Source organism: Lissotriton helveticus, chromosome 7 (genome assembly GCF_964261635.1).
Source record: "Lissotriton helveticus chromosome 7, aLisHel1.1, whole genome shotgun sequence".
NCBI lineage: Eukaryota > Metazoa > Chordata > Amphibia > Caudata > Salamandridae > Lissotriton > Lissotriton helveticus.
Genome location: NC_136068.1, coordinates 96,212,178 through 96,230,067, shown reverse-complemented (window position 1 = coordinate 96,230,067; position 17,890 = coordinate 96,212,178). Strand labels below are relative to the sequence as shown.

Here is a 17,890-nt window from a genome sequence, read left to right as displayed (position 1 = left end):
CCCCATGCACATGTGCATAATCTTGAATCCTTCACTTTGCTCTCCAAACCAACCAGTCTCTCTCTCCTGTGCACCATTGCGTTCTAAATATATTTTCACTTTTAGATCATGCCAAAGTAATTTTCGTGTTTAATGTTCGATGTTTGACATATGAAAGCAAGGGCCAGCATAGACATAGATGTTTGTATATATTTTATATATTACCAGAATGACCCCTTAACAGCTGCCTCAAAATGCTATGCAACTCTCTAAATATACATCAGTTCAAAATAATTCTGAAACTTGACAAATACAGATCTCAGCAGTAAGAGGAGCGGGTGTTCGTGAATGAGGTTGCTCAAGTAATGGGGTTTCAGGATTCCTTAAACTTTCTAAAACTTCTATAAAATATGCTGACATAAAAAGCACCCTTGTAAGAAATTGGATTATTGATTGAACGGGGTGGGAGCCTCAGTCACACAACAACCACAGTCCTTGTTAGGGTGAACCTCAAAAGTCACAACATAACCTATGCTTAACCCTATGGTAGTTGGCAGAAAAGCAGTCAGGCTTATCTTAGAGGCAATGTGTAAAGTATTTATGCAACACACAAACCGTAAAAAAAGAGTCCAGGACGTGTCTCCGGTATTCTGCTGGTAATGCAGATCTGTTACGGGACGTCCGAAAGTAGGGACTGAGTCTACAACATCAGTATCTGTTGGCCCAAATCCTAGCTAGCTCACAGTGCCTCACCTTAATTCCTAACTTTCGCAGAGTAGCAGATGATTTTGGCAACCTAGAACATGACCCTCTAGTCCCAAGGGGATCCTGGAAACCAATCCTCACCTTTCGACACTCACTCATGCATGCCCTTAGAAAAAAAAGAGACACTAAGAAAGATAACAATACATTTATTGTAACTATTAAAGTTTATTATGATGCAAAAGTGCCGCGGTCACTATGCAGATGTAACTAAACAAAGTAATTAGCATTACTATCAGGTTGTATAAAATAAACATACCAATCATGGCACATTATCCATCTGCCTAGGCCTATACTTACTGTGTGAGCACTGGGATATATGAGTGATCTCTGGGATTGGCAACAGACCCGTACCTGATGTATGTAGTTAATTACACTGCATTATGAGAGTAAACTCAGTTTACGCAAAGCTGTATGTCAGGCTCTGTGGGCAGTCATTCCAATACAGGTCTTTCTGCCGAAATTCTCCTCTGCGCCCAATGGGACGAGACATAGGTTATATGATAAGGACTATTGTGCTGGAAAGCTGTAGCTGTGCTACTGTATTAAGTCTAAAACGTTAGGGTGCTATTGATGACTTGAGCACAGAGAACAGAACATCATGTTATGTATTCCAGGCAAACTTGTACAAAATGTGCAAACTAACTCCCAAGAATACTCACTGAGTAACAAACATGTACAGAGTATTGCTAAAATAATGTTATGAAAACAAATGTACTGTGTGGCTGTGCAAAGCAGCAGCAGCCTAAAACATCTAATACGCAAAACTAAGGAAGAACTAAAGTGGGCCCAAAAGGGAATCACTATGGTTGCTGTAACTTCATGTTGGTGACCGTCACAGGCTGTTGTTGCTGTAGAGCGAGGTGCAGGTTTCACATTGCCGGTTGGTGCAGGCAAGTGCTGTTGTCGCGAAGAGCAGGTTTCACAAGAGATTTGCATTGGTGGTAGTCGCAGATCAGAGTCTTGGCGCAAACCGGCCTGGTTGCAAGAAGTCCAGACTTTAGGGTTTTCACCTTTATTTTCAGGAGGAGCTACCACTGATACCAGCCAAGGGTCCAGGTCCTGGGGGCACTGCTTGGGTATCAGGACTCACTCCAGCAGAGGGCAGTAGCATGGCTCAGGCTGATCCAGTTACAGCAGGTCAGCTGGGCAGTTGCAGGGAGGGCCACTAAAGTAGTGCATTAATTCTTTTAAAGAAACTAAGCTGTGTACCCTGTCAATAGTTTTAAAAGTAGTTATGGAAAAAATACTGTTCTTTTTACTCGGAACAGCAAATATCCAGATGTTTGAAAAGTACTGTAGCCCCTGCTCTAGTGTTGCAAGTGTCCCATCCCTTTTGGCAGTATTGGAATGCCCACTCCAGCCCCAGAGGATCAAAGAAAGATCCATTGGCACCAGGTTCACCACCATCTACTCAAGATGTTCTTCCACAGGATTATCCTCCTCTGTGGAAACCTAGATGGGAAAAGTCACCTTTTACACTCCCCTTCAAGATAGTGGATTGGCCCCAGCTGCCTCATCCTTCTGTGCTCAAACATCAACATCATTCGTTGGCGAGAGTGTTATAGAAGGAAATGAATGAATGAAATTCTTTATTGTTTAAGTTAATTAAAACCATAACAATTTCGATACAATTCAACAATCCGTAGAGGATAATATAATATACATATTAAAATTTCCGCAAAAGTCAGCGCACAGCGGGAAAACCGCTAGCGCGCAAGGGGTTAATAGGGTTTATAGCTTTTGATAAAATCATATCAAGACGGTATTGTCAGTAATGTTATATACATGTTAGATATGCTGATGATCCGCCAGAAAAACCAATTACCAGTAAATAAAACGGTATTAAACAGTGCATCAAGAATATTCCTCTCTTTGATAAAATACCATTTAAATACAATTCAAGTCAATTTCTCATTTAAAAGTAGAAATTTTACCAATTTACAATTCAGTTGCGGATCATTTGGATCAAGACACCTTATTATGGCAGATCTACAAGTGTGTATTTCCCTGGCATTAAAAGGATTTTTTAACAGTAAAAGACTATTTAATTTTAAAACTGGACATATACAGATCAGATTAACAAAGTCCTGCTTCGGAGCACCACATAAAGTGCATAACGTCGGGCCACCATGTTTCCAGAGTGGTTGATCAGCATCAGTCAGTAGTGCCCAAGACTTATTGCTAGCAGTTTCCTTTTTAAATGAATAGAGTACGCTGGCGAGAGTGGATCATTGGGACAACATCGCCATGTTTCAAGAGTTCTTAGCCAGAGGCGGAGCACAAGTCAATATTCCGCTAAAAGCTCCTCACTGGGCTGTTTATGTAATTACAGAGACTCTACCCACTCTCTTTGCAACTAGGCCGTTATTTCACCTTATATCCGGTCTCTTGGAGCAACCAGAAAAAGCGTTTTTAACTCCAGAAACAAAGGCTGCAACACCTTGTCTTTTAAAAATATATGTTACATAGTGGCAGTCGCCACTGTATAGTTATAGTTCGGATTGCTTTTCCATAGACAAGGCGTTTTTTTTGGTGCCGTTTGACAAATCTTTACCAAACTTTCCAAAAAAAAACAAATTCCCTTCAGCCTCTTCCTGGAGTTTTGGGGTTATCTGTCTAGCAGGCGCAGAGTAGATTGTGGGGAGGGGTCCCAAAAGCATATTTCCCCATGTATTTGCCATAGACTTCTTTAAAAAGTACTACTGCAAAAACAGCTGAACAAATTTAGACTTAAGTTGGCAGGAAGCTTGACCTTGGCATGCAGGTTGAGCGATTTGGTGTAAATCCGTTCAGTAGTTTTTGAAAAATGAAGTTACATAAATATTAGTATATCTGGTTTGTTGGGTCCACAAGAGTAATTTAATTGTCAGCAACATGAGCAAATTATTCCTGGCAGCCATTTCAGGACTCACTGTAGGAAGCAGGATCTATATATGATGTACCACCAAGTGGTTATACCTTGCACAGAGGCCAAAGATTCCCCCAGAAGTGTACAGGGCTCAATGTAAATCTACAGTGCTCTTAGTGGTCGTGTGGACAAGCAGCCTTGGGCCTAACACAGAGAAGTGTAAGACATGTATTGCACACAAATGATCAATAACTGACACCCGACTCAATAAGGAGACCCACACCAATTTTAGAAAAAATAAGCTTTGTTTTAGTTTTATTTTAAGACCAAGATCTGCGCAATGAGACAAGTACATTTTGCAATTTTCAAAGCGTTCAATAATGCCGTCATACAGGTAAGTACACAACTTACTGTTCCAGTCTTCGGGCCAAATGTCAGCAAGGGTCACGGGGAGTGCCTAAAATGCACCACCAGCTGCTCAGGGCCGGCCGGGTGCAGAGGTCAAAATCGAAGTTTGACCCAATTCGTTTCAATGGAGATTAAGAGTGCTCGAAGCTACACTGTTTGCAGGTAGGTAAATCGGTTGCATGGGCCAAGCTTTGGGGGTTAGAGCAAGCACAGGGCAGCAACAAACATACACCACCAGCGACACAGGGGCGGCCGGGTGGAGGGTTCAAATACAGCGTCGGGCACTCAATGCGACGTGAGCGACCCCACTGGTATCTTTGAGAGGAGGCAGAGCCCCATCCGGGGAGCATGTGCCCAACTTACGCATGGTGCTCAGTCACCCAGTCCCATGCTGTCTCCGGAGAGTCGTAGAGGTAAGATTTGGAGTCCTGGATCATTTAAAGTTTTGTGGGGTATAGAGGCATATGTTGAAGTTTCATGGTTCTCAGCTTCTGCTTAACTGTCTCATAGCAGCGTTGTCATTGCTGAACCTGGCTCATGTCGTCCAGGAAAATCATGATGCGTGTGGATTGAAACAATAATTCCACTTTCACCTGGGCCCCTTTCAGAATGGAGTCTCTATTTGTAATTGAACATTATTGCGATCACGGATCATGGTGGGCAACCCGGAGGTGGTTTGGGGGTCAAGGAATGGGTGAGATCTCTCTTCCATGAAGTAGGTTGAGAGAATTAGTCTGTAGGCATCCAGGATGTCAACCATTTTTCCAAGAATCCTTCGGGTCGGAGCCCTTCAATCCCTCCAGGAACCCACCACAGCGTGATTGTTCCTTCTGACCTTGTTCTCTGTGTCTACTGTCCTGTCCAGTGGTGCCTTGGAGGTAGTTACCAGGTGAAGGACCATGGATTGAGGATCTCCGATTATGTCCTCCAGTTCTGAGATTTGCTCATCAACCTCCGAGACTCAGTCAGCCACGCAATGAATATGTTGGCAGAGCACAGTGACCTCAACACCCACTTCTCCGATCTTGGTCTCCTGGGCTGTCCAGGAAACCTGGAAGGCTTGTAGGATTGTCCCAGTGTCTTTGGGTTCAGCCATCAAATCTTTATCCGCTGAAGAACCACATACTTCTGATACCAGGGCCATGAGGTTGTCTATCTTGGATGGTGCCTGCTAGGAGGATGGTTTGTCTCACCCCATGGCGACCGAATAAAGTTGGTGGTCAGACCTGCCGCACCACAGCCCCAAGGGAGCACAGCTGGCAGCACGTGCAGTCTGCTTCCCAGATTATACAGTCTTGGGGCATGAGCAGACACCAGAATAAAGGAAGCCACCGCTCCCAATCCTGTGCGTTGGCCAAATTGAAGACTGGGTAAGCCGGAGATTCCAGAAGGCCAGTGGCGACTCCTGTGCTAAAGCTGAGGAGCATCGCCCCCACTGCTCACGGAACAGTGTAAAATAAAGAATAAAATGATAATAACTGAAGTTTTTATATTTAGTATCGTCAGAGGCGAGCTTGGAGGAGTGTTTGCTGCACGCTAGAGTGCAGCAAACGGCCGGCCAAAGCTTTATGTGCGCACTGCATCTTCTCCACACAAGCTGCATTACAGACTAGGTGGAGAAAATGGCCAGGCCCCTAGCCCTCGTCTGAGCACCGAACCATGGCACCCAAACCAATCACAACGCTGCATTTCAGTGTTGCGATTGGCTGTGGGGCGCCTGGGTGCTTTGTGGAAGACACAAGACGTGGAGAGATCAGGTAAGTGAATTTTTTTTCCAGCTCCCAACCCACCCCCTTCCGCCCTGCCACCCCGTACCTTCCACTACTGCAGGAGGCAATCCCCATTGGGATCTTGAAGGGGTCATAGGATGTAGCAGTGGCAAATGGTACCCCAGAGCGAAGGTGGGTCATATAGGAGAGGCACACACTCCAGTGAGGCCCACTCCTTCACAGACCAGAGAAGGCGGCGGTGGCCCGTTCCAGATTTTTCCTCTTCAAAAGCATCCACCAACAGGCCTCTGTGTTACCCCACCCAGATGGATCAGTTCTCTTGCGGGGCCCCCACAGCTGCAATCGCAATATCCACCAGGCAGAGGCAAGGGCTAGTCCATCGGACACTCCCGAGGTGCCCCCGCATGTCCAGCAGACAGTTTGTGCCTCACCTCCACACAGCACCCCCAGGTCCCAAGCAATGGCCCTTCCTTTCATGGGTTCCTTCAGTTGAGTCCTCTCCTGAGTCTTCTCTTGTGTTGGCAAAAGTTCCAGGGCGGGTTACCATCAACGGACCTCCAATTATCCCAGCTCACCCTTTCAGGCTTGTTTGAGGGGCTCTGTCACGTGGCTCGGCTTCACTCTGAGACCGCCATCACCATGCGGCAAAGTCCTCAAAGCCGCTGGGAGGTCGGAGCCTGCTGCTGCATATTCGGAGAGCAGAGTATAGATCTGGCTCCTTTCACCATGTGTCCTCTCCAACTGAGGCCACAGCTTCTTGCCAGCAACCAGGATTTAGGCCATTGGGGTATGGGGGCAGTGGGAGCTTACACAGAGACGTCCACCATCTTGGCTGGCCAGGCCAGGCAACGTCCTGGAAATTTGTGCTTTTAAATAGCCATTACAGCCACTAGAGGGGATATTGGAATCTAAACTTTTTGCGCCCTTTGGTTACAGCATAGTAACGGATCCTTAATAACTTAACCTTCATTCTCTCTGAAAGTCATCTTGAGCTTCCATATTAATTGGACCATCTCATTACCAACATTTTTTCAAATCTGACAACCGCAGGAAAGAGGTCTCTTCGTATCTAGATTGTCAAAAGCCCCATATGATAAGACCGTAATTAGCAAATGATATCACAAACTCGTTTGGCATCTTCAACTCAACTGGTAGCATGTGGACAGTGCCCTGCATAACTTGAGATTGACGGAACCTTTCTGGAAAACCAGTGGTGTTCCACAAGAGGTAAAGTGAAATGTCACAGTTAAGATTTGCAGCAAATCGACTTGGTTTGTCCATGCCTATGTCCAGCATTGTCACATTGTCTCCGACACTGCAATAAGTACATCAGTGAGTCAAGCCTCCCTGTACAACTTCTTGCGAAGTAGGATTCTCATTTTTCCTTTCTTTCTTTTGGTTTTCCCAATTGTAAGTAAAGGGATTACCTTGCTATTCTACTCTGGTGTTCATAAATATCAAAGTGGATCCCATGATTTAAAGAAAACATGCTTGGCTTTATAGTCCAGAATCGTAGGTATCCTCTCAGAATCCATAAACATCTTTGTCTATCATCTCTTTAGGTAAGATAGTAGTTGGACTCTGATTAATTGGATTTTTTTTATTTGGAACTTGTTCAAAATAATTGGCCTGCCCAACACTGCTGTACGTTTTGGCGACCGCAAAGCTTTGAGTACTTTTCAGTGACACGTATTCTATGTTGCAAAATATTTTATTATTAAAAAAAAAGTATAGAAAGTCATGCTTCTATTTGGGAATTTTTTGAGGAATTGTTTTTCTCCAAAGCCATATTTACAAACCTGCACACTGGCTCAGAAATTCCAGTGTTTATGAATTCAAAGCCGTACCATGTTGGAGAACTAGAATTACATTTAAGTAACTTTTCCTTCCGCAGTTCAAATAAAAGAAAAAGATGTTTTAGAAGTGAATAAAGGCTTAATTGATATCTTTGCTGCATGGGATGTTTTAAAACAATGTATATACGTTTTGGTTTCAACTGTGCATTAAGATCAATGTAAGACACAAAACTGTAAGTGTGCAATATTAATGGATCCAGGAGTTAAAACGTTCACAGGCTATATCAAGATCAATCTTCGATTTAATAGGCATTCAGCCAACCTGAAGTAACAGTAGCAACATGTTAAGCAAAGGCATTCTAATTAACAGGTTAAAATATGATCTCTTTAACTAAATGTAGTTTATAAGAATACTGCAAGTCATCAAGGGGTTCCATGACCATATAGAGGAACAAGGCCGAAGGTAGAGCTTTTATAGCACCATAGAGCTCAGAGGAGACTTGCAAAACCTTTTTAATACATGGGTCACACCATCACCCTTCCCAAAAAACAGTTAAATCCTTGGTGGCTTGTCTGTTTCACATTTATTCCAGATCTGAAGAAAAACCTATTTGTGTTGTGAAATTAAACACACCAAAAAGCAATTTGTAATTTTTGAAAAAGATATTGGTATTCGTTTAATGTAATGCAGGTTAACATGCTGTGGCTCAGATTGTTTAGAACATGCAGATAATAACCTATTGCATGGAAACAAATTACCATATTGCTTTAAAATCTTCGTTATTCTAATCAATTTTTTCCTTTTTTGAAAAACTTAACAGAATAAGGAAAAGCCAGTTTTCCTTGTTTAAACTGTAACTTTAATTATGCTCTGTTACTCACTGTTCACTGTGGCTGCTGGCAGCAGGCATTTTAACATCAGAAGTTAACTGTAACCAATTAATAAAGTTGAGCAGCTATGCCCTTTCTTTATTACAGGTGACTAGAGATGTCACAAGCCTCCTGTAATAAGGAACCAGGTTTTTTTGCACATATAGCAGGCTACCTTCTATTATATAAAGTCGTAGTGTGAAGTATCAAATGTATAAATATTGCAAAAGGTTGGTAAATGTTAGTCTTCCACTATATATGAAAAGACAAACTCTTATTTGGGGCAGTAAGGAGGAGCTGGGCATGCAAATTAATTTGTGAGAATCCCATATGCAAGACTGTTTTTTATAAATACTGCACTGTTATATAAATATCTTGTTTGTTGCTATATAAATAATTGCAGTATTTAGGGAATAATAATTTACCTAGCAGTTATCACGGACAAGTTGAGATTACAAATAATTCAATTAGCTGTCCAGGACATGAGCAATGGTAAAATGTCCAGCCCTGATGGCATAGAAAATGAGTTTTATTAACACATGATTTAATTAACAACTTCAACTCTCGGAGAAGCCAAACGGCTTGTGTGGGGAAATATTTCCACTCAAAAATCCTTACAACAAGCCAACTTATATATTTATCTTAAGGAAATAAACCAAACTTATCAACAATAACTCCTCATCATTCAGATTCAAAAATCTGTTTACCAATACTATCAAAGATTCTCTTCTTTTGTCATATCCTTTTTATCATGAAGAGCTGCATGAATTTTGACTTTAACAAATTGTACATGAATGTGTATTAGATATTGATGTAAGCATGTATTTTGATTGTGGAAAAGGACGAATTCTGTATATTTCTTGCAAATCCTGCTTTTGACGGGGTGCCACTTTTCTTCACTAGATTTTAAACCCTGAAGAAATTGAGAAGTATGTTGCTGAAATCGAAAAAGAGAAGGAAGAGAATGAAAAGAAGAAACAGAAGAAAGGAACATGATTGAACTTCTTTCTGTGTGGTTTTTATTGGAGTCTATTATCACGTGTGATTGGAATATACCAGGTGTAGGGCGTAACCAAGATTCTGTCAATTTGATTGTGCTAAATAAACCTAGCATTTTTTTTCAGTTGTCTAATGGTCTGCTAATTCACTGCTCAATTGTCTGTGGCTGCACAGTTGATTACATTACTTTCTATAAAGTGTACAGACCAGGTACCACCAGTTCCATTAGTGCACATTCTTCTGCAGGAGTATGGAGATGATCGTGTCTTTCACCTCTTTGATTCCATGTGATATAATGATGGAAAATACATTAGGAGAGTTACTGTCTCCTCTCCCTCTTTGGGAATAGGAAAAAAATCGGAGCAGTGGTCCCGGTTTACAATGTTGTGACTTCAGATTGCTTTATATTTCTGTATAACTGTAGGATCAACCAGTGCCACATGTCCATTTTTTCCTCCACTTCCATCAGAAAAATATTAACACTGTCATTTTTTCAAACATTGCTCGTTTTTCATCTCGGAGGATATATTTTATGACTTGTCTTTCTAGTTGAGAGCTTTCTGCTTTAGATTTGACTTTGATTCTATTGAGGAGGACTCTGTCCTGAAAGTAACTATTTCCTCTTTTTAAGCCTTTGGAAATATAACTCTCTCTCTGTATTTCCACAATGACCTTACAATTTTAGAAAGTCATTAGGATATCCCATCCAACCAACGTGTCCAGGGGAATATATATATGTATGTGTGCATTTTTAATTCTCCTTTCAACTGTGGGCATTAGCGAAGCAAAGGCATGCTGATGACGGACAGCCAAGGAGACGGTCGCCAGCTTCCCTGCAACCAAGGTAACAATGTAAGTAACAGGTTACCAATATGGACATGGTTCCAGTAGCGACAGATCAGGGCTCTTGTTGATTTCTAATAGTTGTTTTGCCTTTTATTAAGACTTTTATGGATTTCTTTCAAGAACATAGTCTGGAAATGTTTTTTAGACCCTCTGGCACCAAGGTCTAAACCAACCTGTGGCAAAAAACCTGATGGACTAAACCAGTAGAACCCCCAAACCTGCTTTCATCATGAATCGGAGCACTCGAGCCGTAAGACACGACAATCATATTTTCAAGATTTAATAAAATCTGTGTGGTCACCCCATATTTTTTGCCTTTTGCTGAACCATACATTTTTGCTAGTTTTAAAACTGTGCACTTTACATGTGCTAACCAGTGCTCAAGTGCCTGTGTTTCCCCTTTTAACATGGTCAAATTGGCATAATCCTAATTGGTATATTTAATTTGCATAGAAGTCTCTAATATATGGTACAAAATATACCCAGCGCCTGGAAGTTTAATAGCACTAGTGCACTGCAGCACCTATTGTGCCATGCACTGCAATGGCAATGCAAACTTGGCTTAAAGCCTACCATTGTAGCAATGTATAAACTGCAGTTTGTACTGTCAAAATAACCCCTTTTGACCGATAAAATCCTCCCTTTTTAAATATTGATAAATCACCCCTATGGGTCGAAACTCTAGCCCACAAAGCAGGGTGCATGGTATTGAAGTTAAGTCATGTAAAATGTAATGTTAACATGTCTTTACAGTGCCCTTCACCCAAAAGCTATTTTCACTGTCTGGCTTCGCTGTTCCAGCGTTAAGATTAAAATTCTATTACTGTGTTTTGTGTATGGGACCAGCTAGAAAAAAATAATTAGCCAATCTTAATAGTTATTTAAAATACAATTCGGTGTTGAAATCAGATTTGTTTTATGACTATTCAGGAAAAGTAACTTTTAGAAAGTTACCTTTTCTCTGGCTGAAGTTTTTTAGGCTAATTTGCATTAGCTCTCACGTTGCTCCCAGACAGCAATTAGTTGTGAATAGGAGTGAAATGCCTCCCAAGAGCAAACTATAGAATGCCCTGAATGGGCAGAGACGACAACTCTGACTATGCAGGATTTGGCCTTTGGGTATAATTTTGGACTCTACAGTGTTAAATCTTACTTTACAAGTCAGCTGGGTTCACATACAAGACTTGGGGCTAACTTTAAAGGGGACAAAACAGAATGCCAAGACAGTTCTTGTGGATCCACAACCTGGTTTCTGAATGATTATGCGTTTGTCCTACCAGACTTCTGTCTCTGGGTTGATTGTGAGTACAGTGGCAGCCTCAAACTGGATTTTGGCTTTTCGATGTGAGGGCACTAGCATTTCCATATGCACTACTCACACCCCCAGCACTCAAAGCCCACATTGTATGTAGCAGAAGATTTTCGCCATCTTGAAAATGCTCAAAGTGGGTTGCTCTGGCCCTGGTATCATTTACCCCATTGTTTAGGTCGTGTCTGAGTCATTCCCACCCACTATCTACTGCCAGGCATTAATATGGCATCTCCAGGCACACACTTTAGAACACTGCTTGGGCCTGTGGAAGATTATAAGAGGACTGGACCTGTTGTCTGACCTGAAGGCCTGCTCCCTCTAGTACCCAGTGAAAAAAGAACAATTGATGGACAGAATGCAGAACAATGTCATACATTCACCCCCGTATATGGGAACAGTCCAGCTCGAACTGCCAGGCCAGGCCCTCCCTGGACTGGAAACCAGCATCCTAGGACCAGTTTCGGGGTTTTACCCCTCTTCAACCACGATAGCTTTACTCTAGTGGCATTGAGAGCACGGGACCCTCATCAGGGCATACCTGTCCCACTCGGGGTGAAAACTGCAAAAAGAACAATTAATGGACAGAATGCATAACAATGACATATATTCACCCTAGTAAAGAGATCTGGGCCGAAATCCATCGCTTTTTTTTTTGCTCACCATGCCATTCCAGTTTGGACCCAGCCATATGCATATCAGTCTTGACCCTGCGCCCAATGGGAACAGTCCAGCCCGAACTGCCAGGCCAGGCCCTCCCTGGACTGGAAACCAGCATCCTAGGACCAGTTTCAGGGTTTCGCCCCTCTTCAGCCAGGATAGCTTGAGTCCAGTGGCATGGAGAGCACGGGACACACGTCTTGGAAGACCCGTCCCACTCGGGGTGACAAATGCAAAAAGAACAAGCATTGGCATAGCGAATGTGTCTCGCTTTTGGGACCTTATAAGTATTTAGTTATGCAGCACAATATCCTTGGTGCAACAACAACCGTTGCATGGCTAAACACTTATAAGGTCCCAAAGGCAAGACTTATTGGCTATGCCAATGCTTGTTTGATAGTAGACAAGGCTGCGAGCTAAGTTCTAAATCTAAAGCGCGCCCTGCTGAATGAGTGGGCCCTGTACTGAGCATTTCGAGATTTTGTGGCATTGAGAGAATAGATCGGTTTAGAAAAATGTGTGTTTTATCATACATCTTTAACATATTCGGTTGAAGCATCAGGAGGTGGTTAGGTGTCTCTTTCAGCTCAGGGTGAGGGGTGCAGCAAGGGGGAGCATTCCTCAAGGACCGCATTGCTCTGCATCTATTGTAGAAGTAAAAACTGCCGGGGTGCCATAATGGACTCATGTCTCATCTCTCCACACAAATGGATTCCTCTGCACCAAATTTGTGCTAATTATGCACATTTCAGATGGAGGAAAAAATAGTTTAAACGTATCAATAAAATCGCTCCAAATTATTCTGATTTGACTGATAAAAATTGCAAATACCAAATTTCAAAGTGCAAATATCACAAAACCTCTAGTTCCATACCAAGTTTGATATAATTAATTTCAGCAGTTCTTTACTGTAGCGGAGAACACAAATTCCTACGTGAGGTGATAAGGTAGCTGCTTCTTTTTTTTTTTTTTTTTTTTTTTTTTTTTTTACTCTTCCCCCCCACCCCCCCAGCTTAATATTTGCTATCCATGATGAATCTGCGCAAATGCTGACATACGAAAACTTTGACAAATTGAAGTTACTATTAGGAAAGCAAAACAGCCCTTTCTATGGAAAGCAAAACTCTACCACAGCTACAAAGTTGCTAACACCAGCTCTGACAATAATATGATACGATACATTTATGTGCTTGCTTAAAAAATGCAAAAATTAGCCAACTGCAATTGAACGGACATACCTACAGCTGCGTGTCTCACCGTGCAGATGAATGTCGCCACAGCTTCTTGTCACCGCGTCCCGGATCTCATTTTGTGGATGAAGCGGAGGGCTTTTTCGTGTCACGGTGGACGACAACAGCCTGTTTACTTTCATGAACTTCATGCAGTTAATAATGCCCTATCGTCCCGCACGCTGCACACATCCAGAAAAGCACACCGGATCCTTGGAATGGTCTCTAGAAAACAAGAAAAAAAAGCACTGAAAGACTAGCGCGGCCGCGGAAGTGAAAGTACATCTACAGCGGTTACCTTACGGGAGCGAGCGCGATAATTGCTTACAGATGGTGCCGCTGCTCGCTCCCGCAAGGCAAACGCCACACATGCACGAGGGCCCATTGGAAACAGTGCAGAACATGCACGAGTTTCCACAAAAGCCTTGAGCGATTTCAAGAGGTCCCTCCTAAGCAGCGCTTGCCCGCTGTGTAGGCAAGACCTAAACATTGTTGGACAGAATGCAGAACAATGTCATACATTCACCCTAGTACAAAGATCTAGGCCTAAATCCATAGTTTTTTTGCTCATTAAGCCATTCCAGTTTGGACCCAGCCATATGCACGTCTTGACCATGCGCCCCATGGGAACAGTCCAGCCCGAACTGCCAGGGACTTTGTATAAAATAATTTTCATATAATTATCAAGTTAAAAGAAGAAAAAAAAACAAATTGCAAACATATTTTTAGGGGTTCAGGATCTCAAGTTATAGACCCACAGTCAAGTATTCACTCATCCTTGTCTTAAAATAGGAGTGAAGTGTTTATCGTTTGTACCTGTGTCTTAGCATTTTTAACATCATTGCATGCTTAATTTTTATAATGTAACTCAGCTGCTCAATTAAATAGTAACTGTAGTACATATTTTTAGGGGTTCAGGATCTCAAGTTATAGACCCACAGTCAAGTATTCACTCATCCTTATCTTAAAATAGGAGTGAAGTGTTTATCTTTTGTACATGTGTCTTAGCATTTTTAACATCATTGCATGCTTAATATTTATAATGTAACTCAGCTGCTCAATTAAATAGTAACTGTAGTTAGTCTAGCACAGTTTTTGAGGCAAGAGGATTAATAATGTGTGATTAGAAAAACTCCTAATATTAATCTCTGCTTATCGGGTAACAAAGAAGGAAGAAAAAATAAGACGAACCAATTAAATCCATACCTTACTATGCTTTAGACAACTGAATTTTGACGAGTCATTTTTAGGATAATACACAAAGGGCATCTCTTTTGTCTTAGTGAAGAATGTCTTGTCATTATGTCCTCTGTGAGTGATGGAACAGGTTTGAATAAAATGAACGTATGGTGGAAGAGACTGATGTCTCCTCTTCCCAGCATTAGTTGTTGTTGCCGAAAATACACAAGAACAACGTACTGCTGCCTGGAATACTGACAACATATGGTAAAGGAGCCTTTATTGAGATTTACTCACTTCCTATTCAGGGAACAATTTACTACGAATAAAACTGTTCACAAGGGATACAACACATGTCTGATACTCCAAATATAGAAATGGTTACACATAATTATAGCAGGTAGGCTAGGCTGTCTGAAGATGATGATGTTCATCAAATGGTCTCCAGAGCAACTGGAAACATTGTTTTTGAAGTCCAATTTGGATTGTCTAAAGTTTTCTTTGTACCACGATGATTCCGGTAAAATGTTCTGGAGGTAATAACCGCAGGACTCCAAGCACCTTCCCCTCTCGGCCACCCTCATAGTGGTAATTGTGTAAAGAGTGCAAGCTTCCAGATTGCTATTGGCAGACTTCAAACTCCTCTCTGAGAAGCAGGTAAGAACCAAACTCCTCTCAGAGAAAGTGATAAGAACTTTGTCCAGGAGGAGGAGTTAGCAGAGTGCAATTTAGTGCAAAATGTGTGAATAAATGCATATTAGTTTAAAGTCCCTAGCCTCCACCGGAGAAAAACATGGTTAATTTTCCAGTGCTAGATGGACGGCAGTGTTCTGAGCTTTTCTTTACTTAAGCAGTCAATCTAGAAATGCATGGGTCGAAAGCATTGCAGTAGTTCAGTGCGAAAGTTTCTAGTCCGAGTAGAGTAATGTTAAAAATAGACCTTAGATGGATTTGAAATAAGAAAATGTCTTTGGCCCCAGATTAACCCTGAATCCCCATTGACTCATTCTTACTTAAGCAGTGCAAACACCTGAACTGTGGGTAAATCCTACATTTAGAAAAAAAATAACTTTTTAATGATTAAGAATAAAGTCTGAAAGAAATGAAGAGGCTACTGGGGTTTTGTGGATAATTTGGATTTGGTCTATAATTTCCCAAAATTAAATTAATTTGTTTGCCCTAAAACCAACAGCATTGGGTATTAATGTCTCTGTGGTTATGACTGACGGGCTGTTCTGTGCTGTTACTTTATGGTTTTTATCTATGCAGGTCAAGATTGCTTGTGTTGCTTGCTAGTGTGATCAGAAATAGTGTGGAGATGGGTAGTAACATCCTGATTCAACAGTTGACCAAAAAAACAATTTCTTCTGTTGTGTCTCAATTAGATTGGAGCACCTCTTGGGCATCTGATTAAGTATTGTCAACGTAAGTCCAAAAGTACTTTAAAATCCTTGACTAAAATCTGAGTGCCTTTAAGACTGGATCAACATTTAAGGCTGTACCAGATGATTTCCATTAGACAACGGCTGAATAATGACCTATAAAATACGTAGCAATAATAGAGCATACTGGGGTACACCACATGCAATGTCAATTTATTCAGAGACAACGGGCCTGATTTCGAGGCTGCTTTTTAGCTCCAAGTAAGACTAAAAGCCATGATCCTGCTAATCCTGCCGTAGATCTGTGGATGTAGACTAAAAGCCTGCTATCCGTTGTATCAAATACAGCAGAGCCAGAAACATGAGCAATCATAGGTCTTCTGTGTCTACCACTTCAACAGTGAGCCTATAGCATTCACAAGCGCAGACTCAATCCCATGCCTGCAGCTGAATCGTCCCATAGATCCCTGTGCTGAGACTTGTCTGTGTAGCCTTGGAGGTGTCTAGGATTCAGTTTTCCATAATATTAGGTAAAGGGCTATTGTGGGGCTTCCCATCCAGATCAAGACAGTCTGGATTTGATTATGTATCCCCTCCTACATTTTCTGGCTCTTTATTAATCTTTTTTAATGCGATCAGTTCATCCAAATCAGTCGTAGTACAGTACATTTTTATTAAAACACACTGAAAAATAATGCGGAGGTGATTGTACACTAGGCTGTAACTATTGTGAAAATTGCTGTTTTATCCACTCTAGAAGCCACCCTTGCCCATCATGGTCTGCAGCATCAGTCAATGCAATTTTCTTTGACTGAAATATGTTTTGTGATTAGCTTATTTTTCTGAAATGAATGTCTCTTTTAATCTCAAGACAGCTGTCTTTAACACGTCTTTATTGTGATGGTCAAGTAGCCTTGGGATAATGATATGTTCAAGGCATGTGTGCTGTAGATACACATGCTTTGCATACCCCTCCCATCTAGTGTTGGGATATTTACAAGTTGTTTTTTTTTGCATATTGCTGCGCTCTGGTTCAAAACCGTCCTTCAGGTTCCCCTCGGTGCACAATCCACTGTATCTTCGACGGCATTGTTCCCGTACACGTTTCCCTATTCTCTGCGTATCCATCCTCGGTCGAAAACATCGTGGGCGGCCTTCGGGCCTAGCAGCGTCGGTCCAGCCTTCTGCCGATGGAACTGACTCCATTTCAGTTCTGTCCTCGGTTCCACTCAAAGTACCCTCTCACTGACCTACATAAAGTCTGCAACTTGTGCCTCTTACCAGAGCACAAGGAAGAAGAATGTGAGACTTGTCGGTCGTTCCGATATCTTCGGAGAAGAATCCGAACAGGAAGATGCAACAGGAGCAGAAAAAGAGGGGGCCTTCTCTATCACAGAATCTAATTCCGAGCAGGAAATCGAATTGGAGTCAGAGGACATTCCACTGGAACAAGGTGCTGTGAGTACTAAAGCCCATTTACCTCATAAAATCTCTTCCACCAAACATAAGGCTTCTGCACACCTCCTCCTTCCGGCCTTGGTCGGCACTGAGGTGATGTTTCTGATATCCCGTCCTCGAGCCCGGCACCAAAACAAACAGTCGAGCCTTCCGGCTCTGGATCAACTTGAGAAAGATGGTCTTCAGATCCGAAACCTTCCGCTCTGAAAGACGAGTCTGGTTCGGAACCGAAACCTTCCTCTTCGAAAGACCAGTCCGGTACGGCACTGTAACATTTGGCGCTGAAATCGAAAGAAGATCTTCCAAAGCCCTCAGTACCCATTTTGGACGTTATGAAAGAAAGATTAGACCCAAAACAGAAGAAGCTATACATCAGTTCAGAAACTGGACACATTTGAGCTAAAACACCTTCCAAAAGGAAAGTTGGCTCAG

At 42.0% G+C, this 17,890-nt stretch overlaps 1 protein-coding gene across 1 annotated transcript in view; it reads left to right on the top strand.

The window, feature by feature from the left end:
- The window catches only part of PSMA7 (proteasome 20S subunit alpha 7), a 66,216-nt gene extending 56,697 nt beyond the window's left edge, over window positions 1-9,519 (top strand). Inside the window, exon 7 of the mRNA XM_078651590.1 lies at window positions 9,300-9,519. Within this exon, the coding sequence (XP_078507716.1) occupies window positions 9,300-9,392 (93 nt within the window). The 3' untranslated portion in view covers window positions 9,393-9,519. The remainder of the gene's footprint in view (window positions 1-9,299) is intronic.
- Window positions 9,520-17,890: the final 8,371 nt, after the last annotated feature.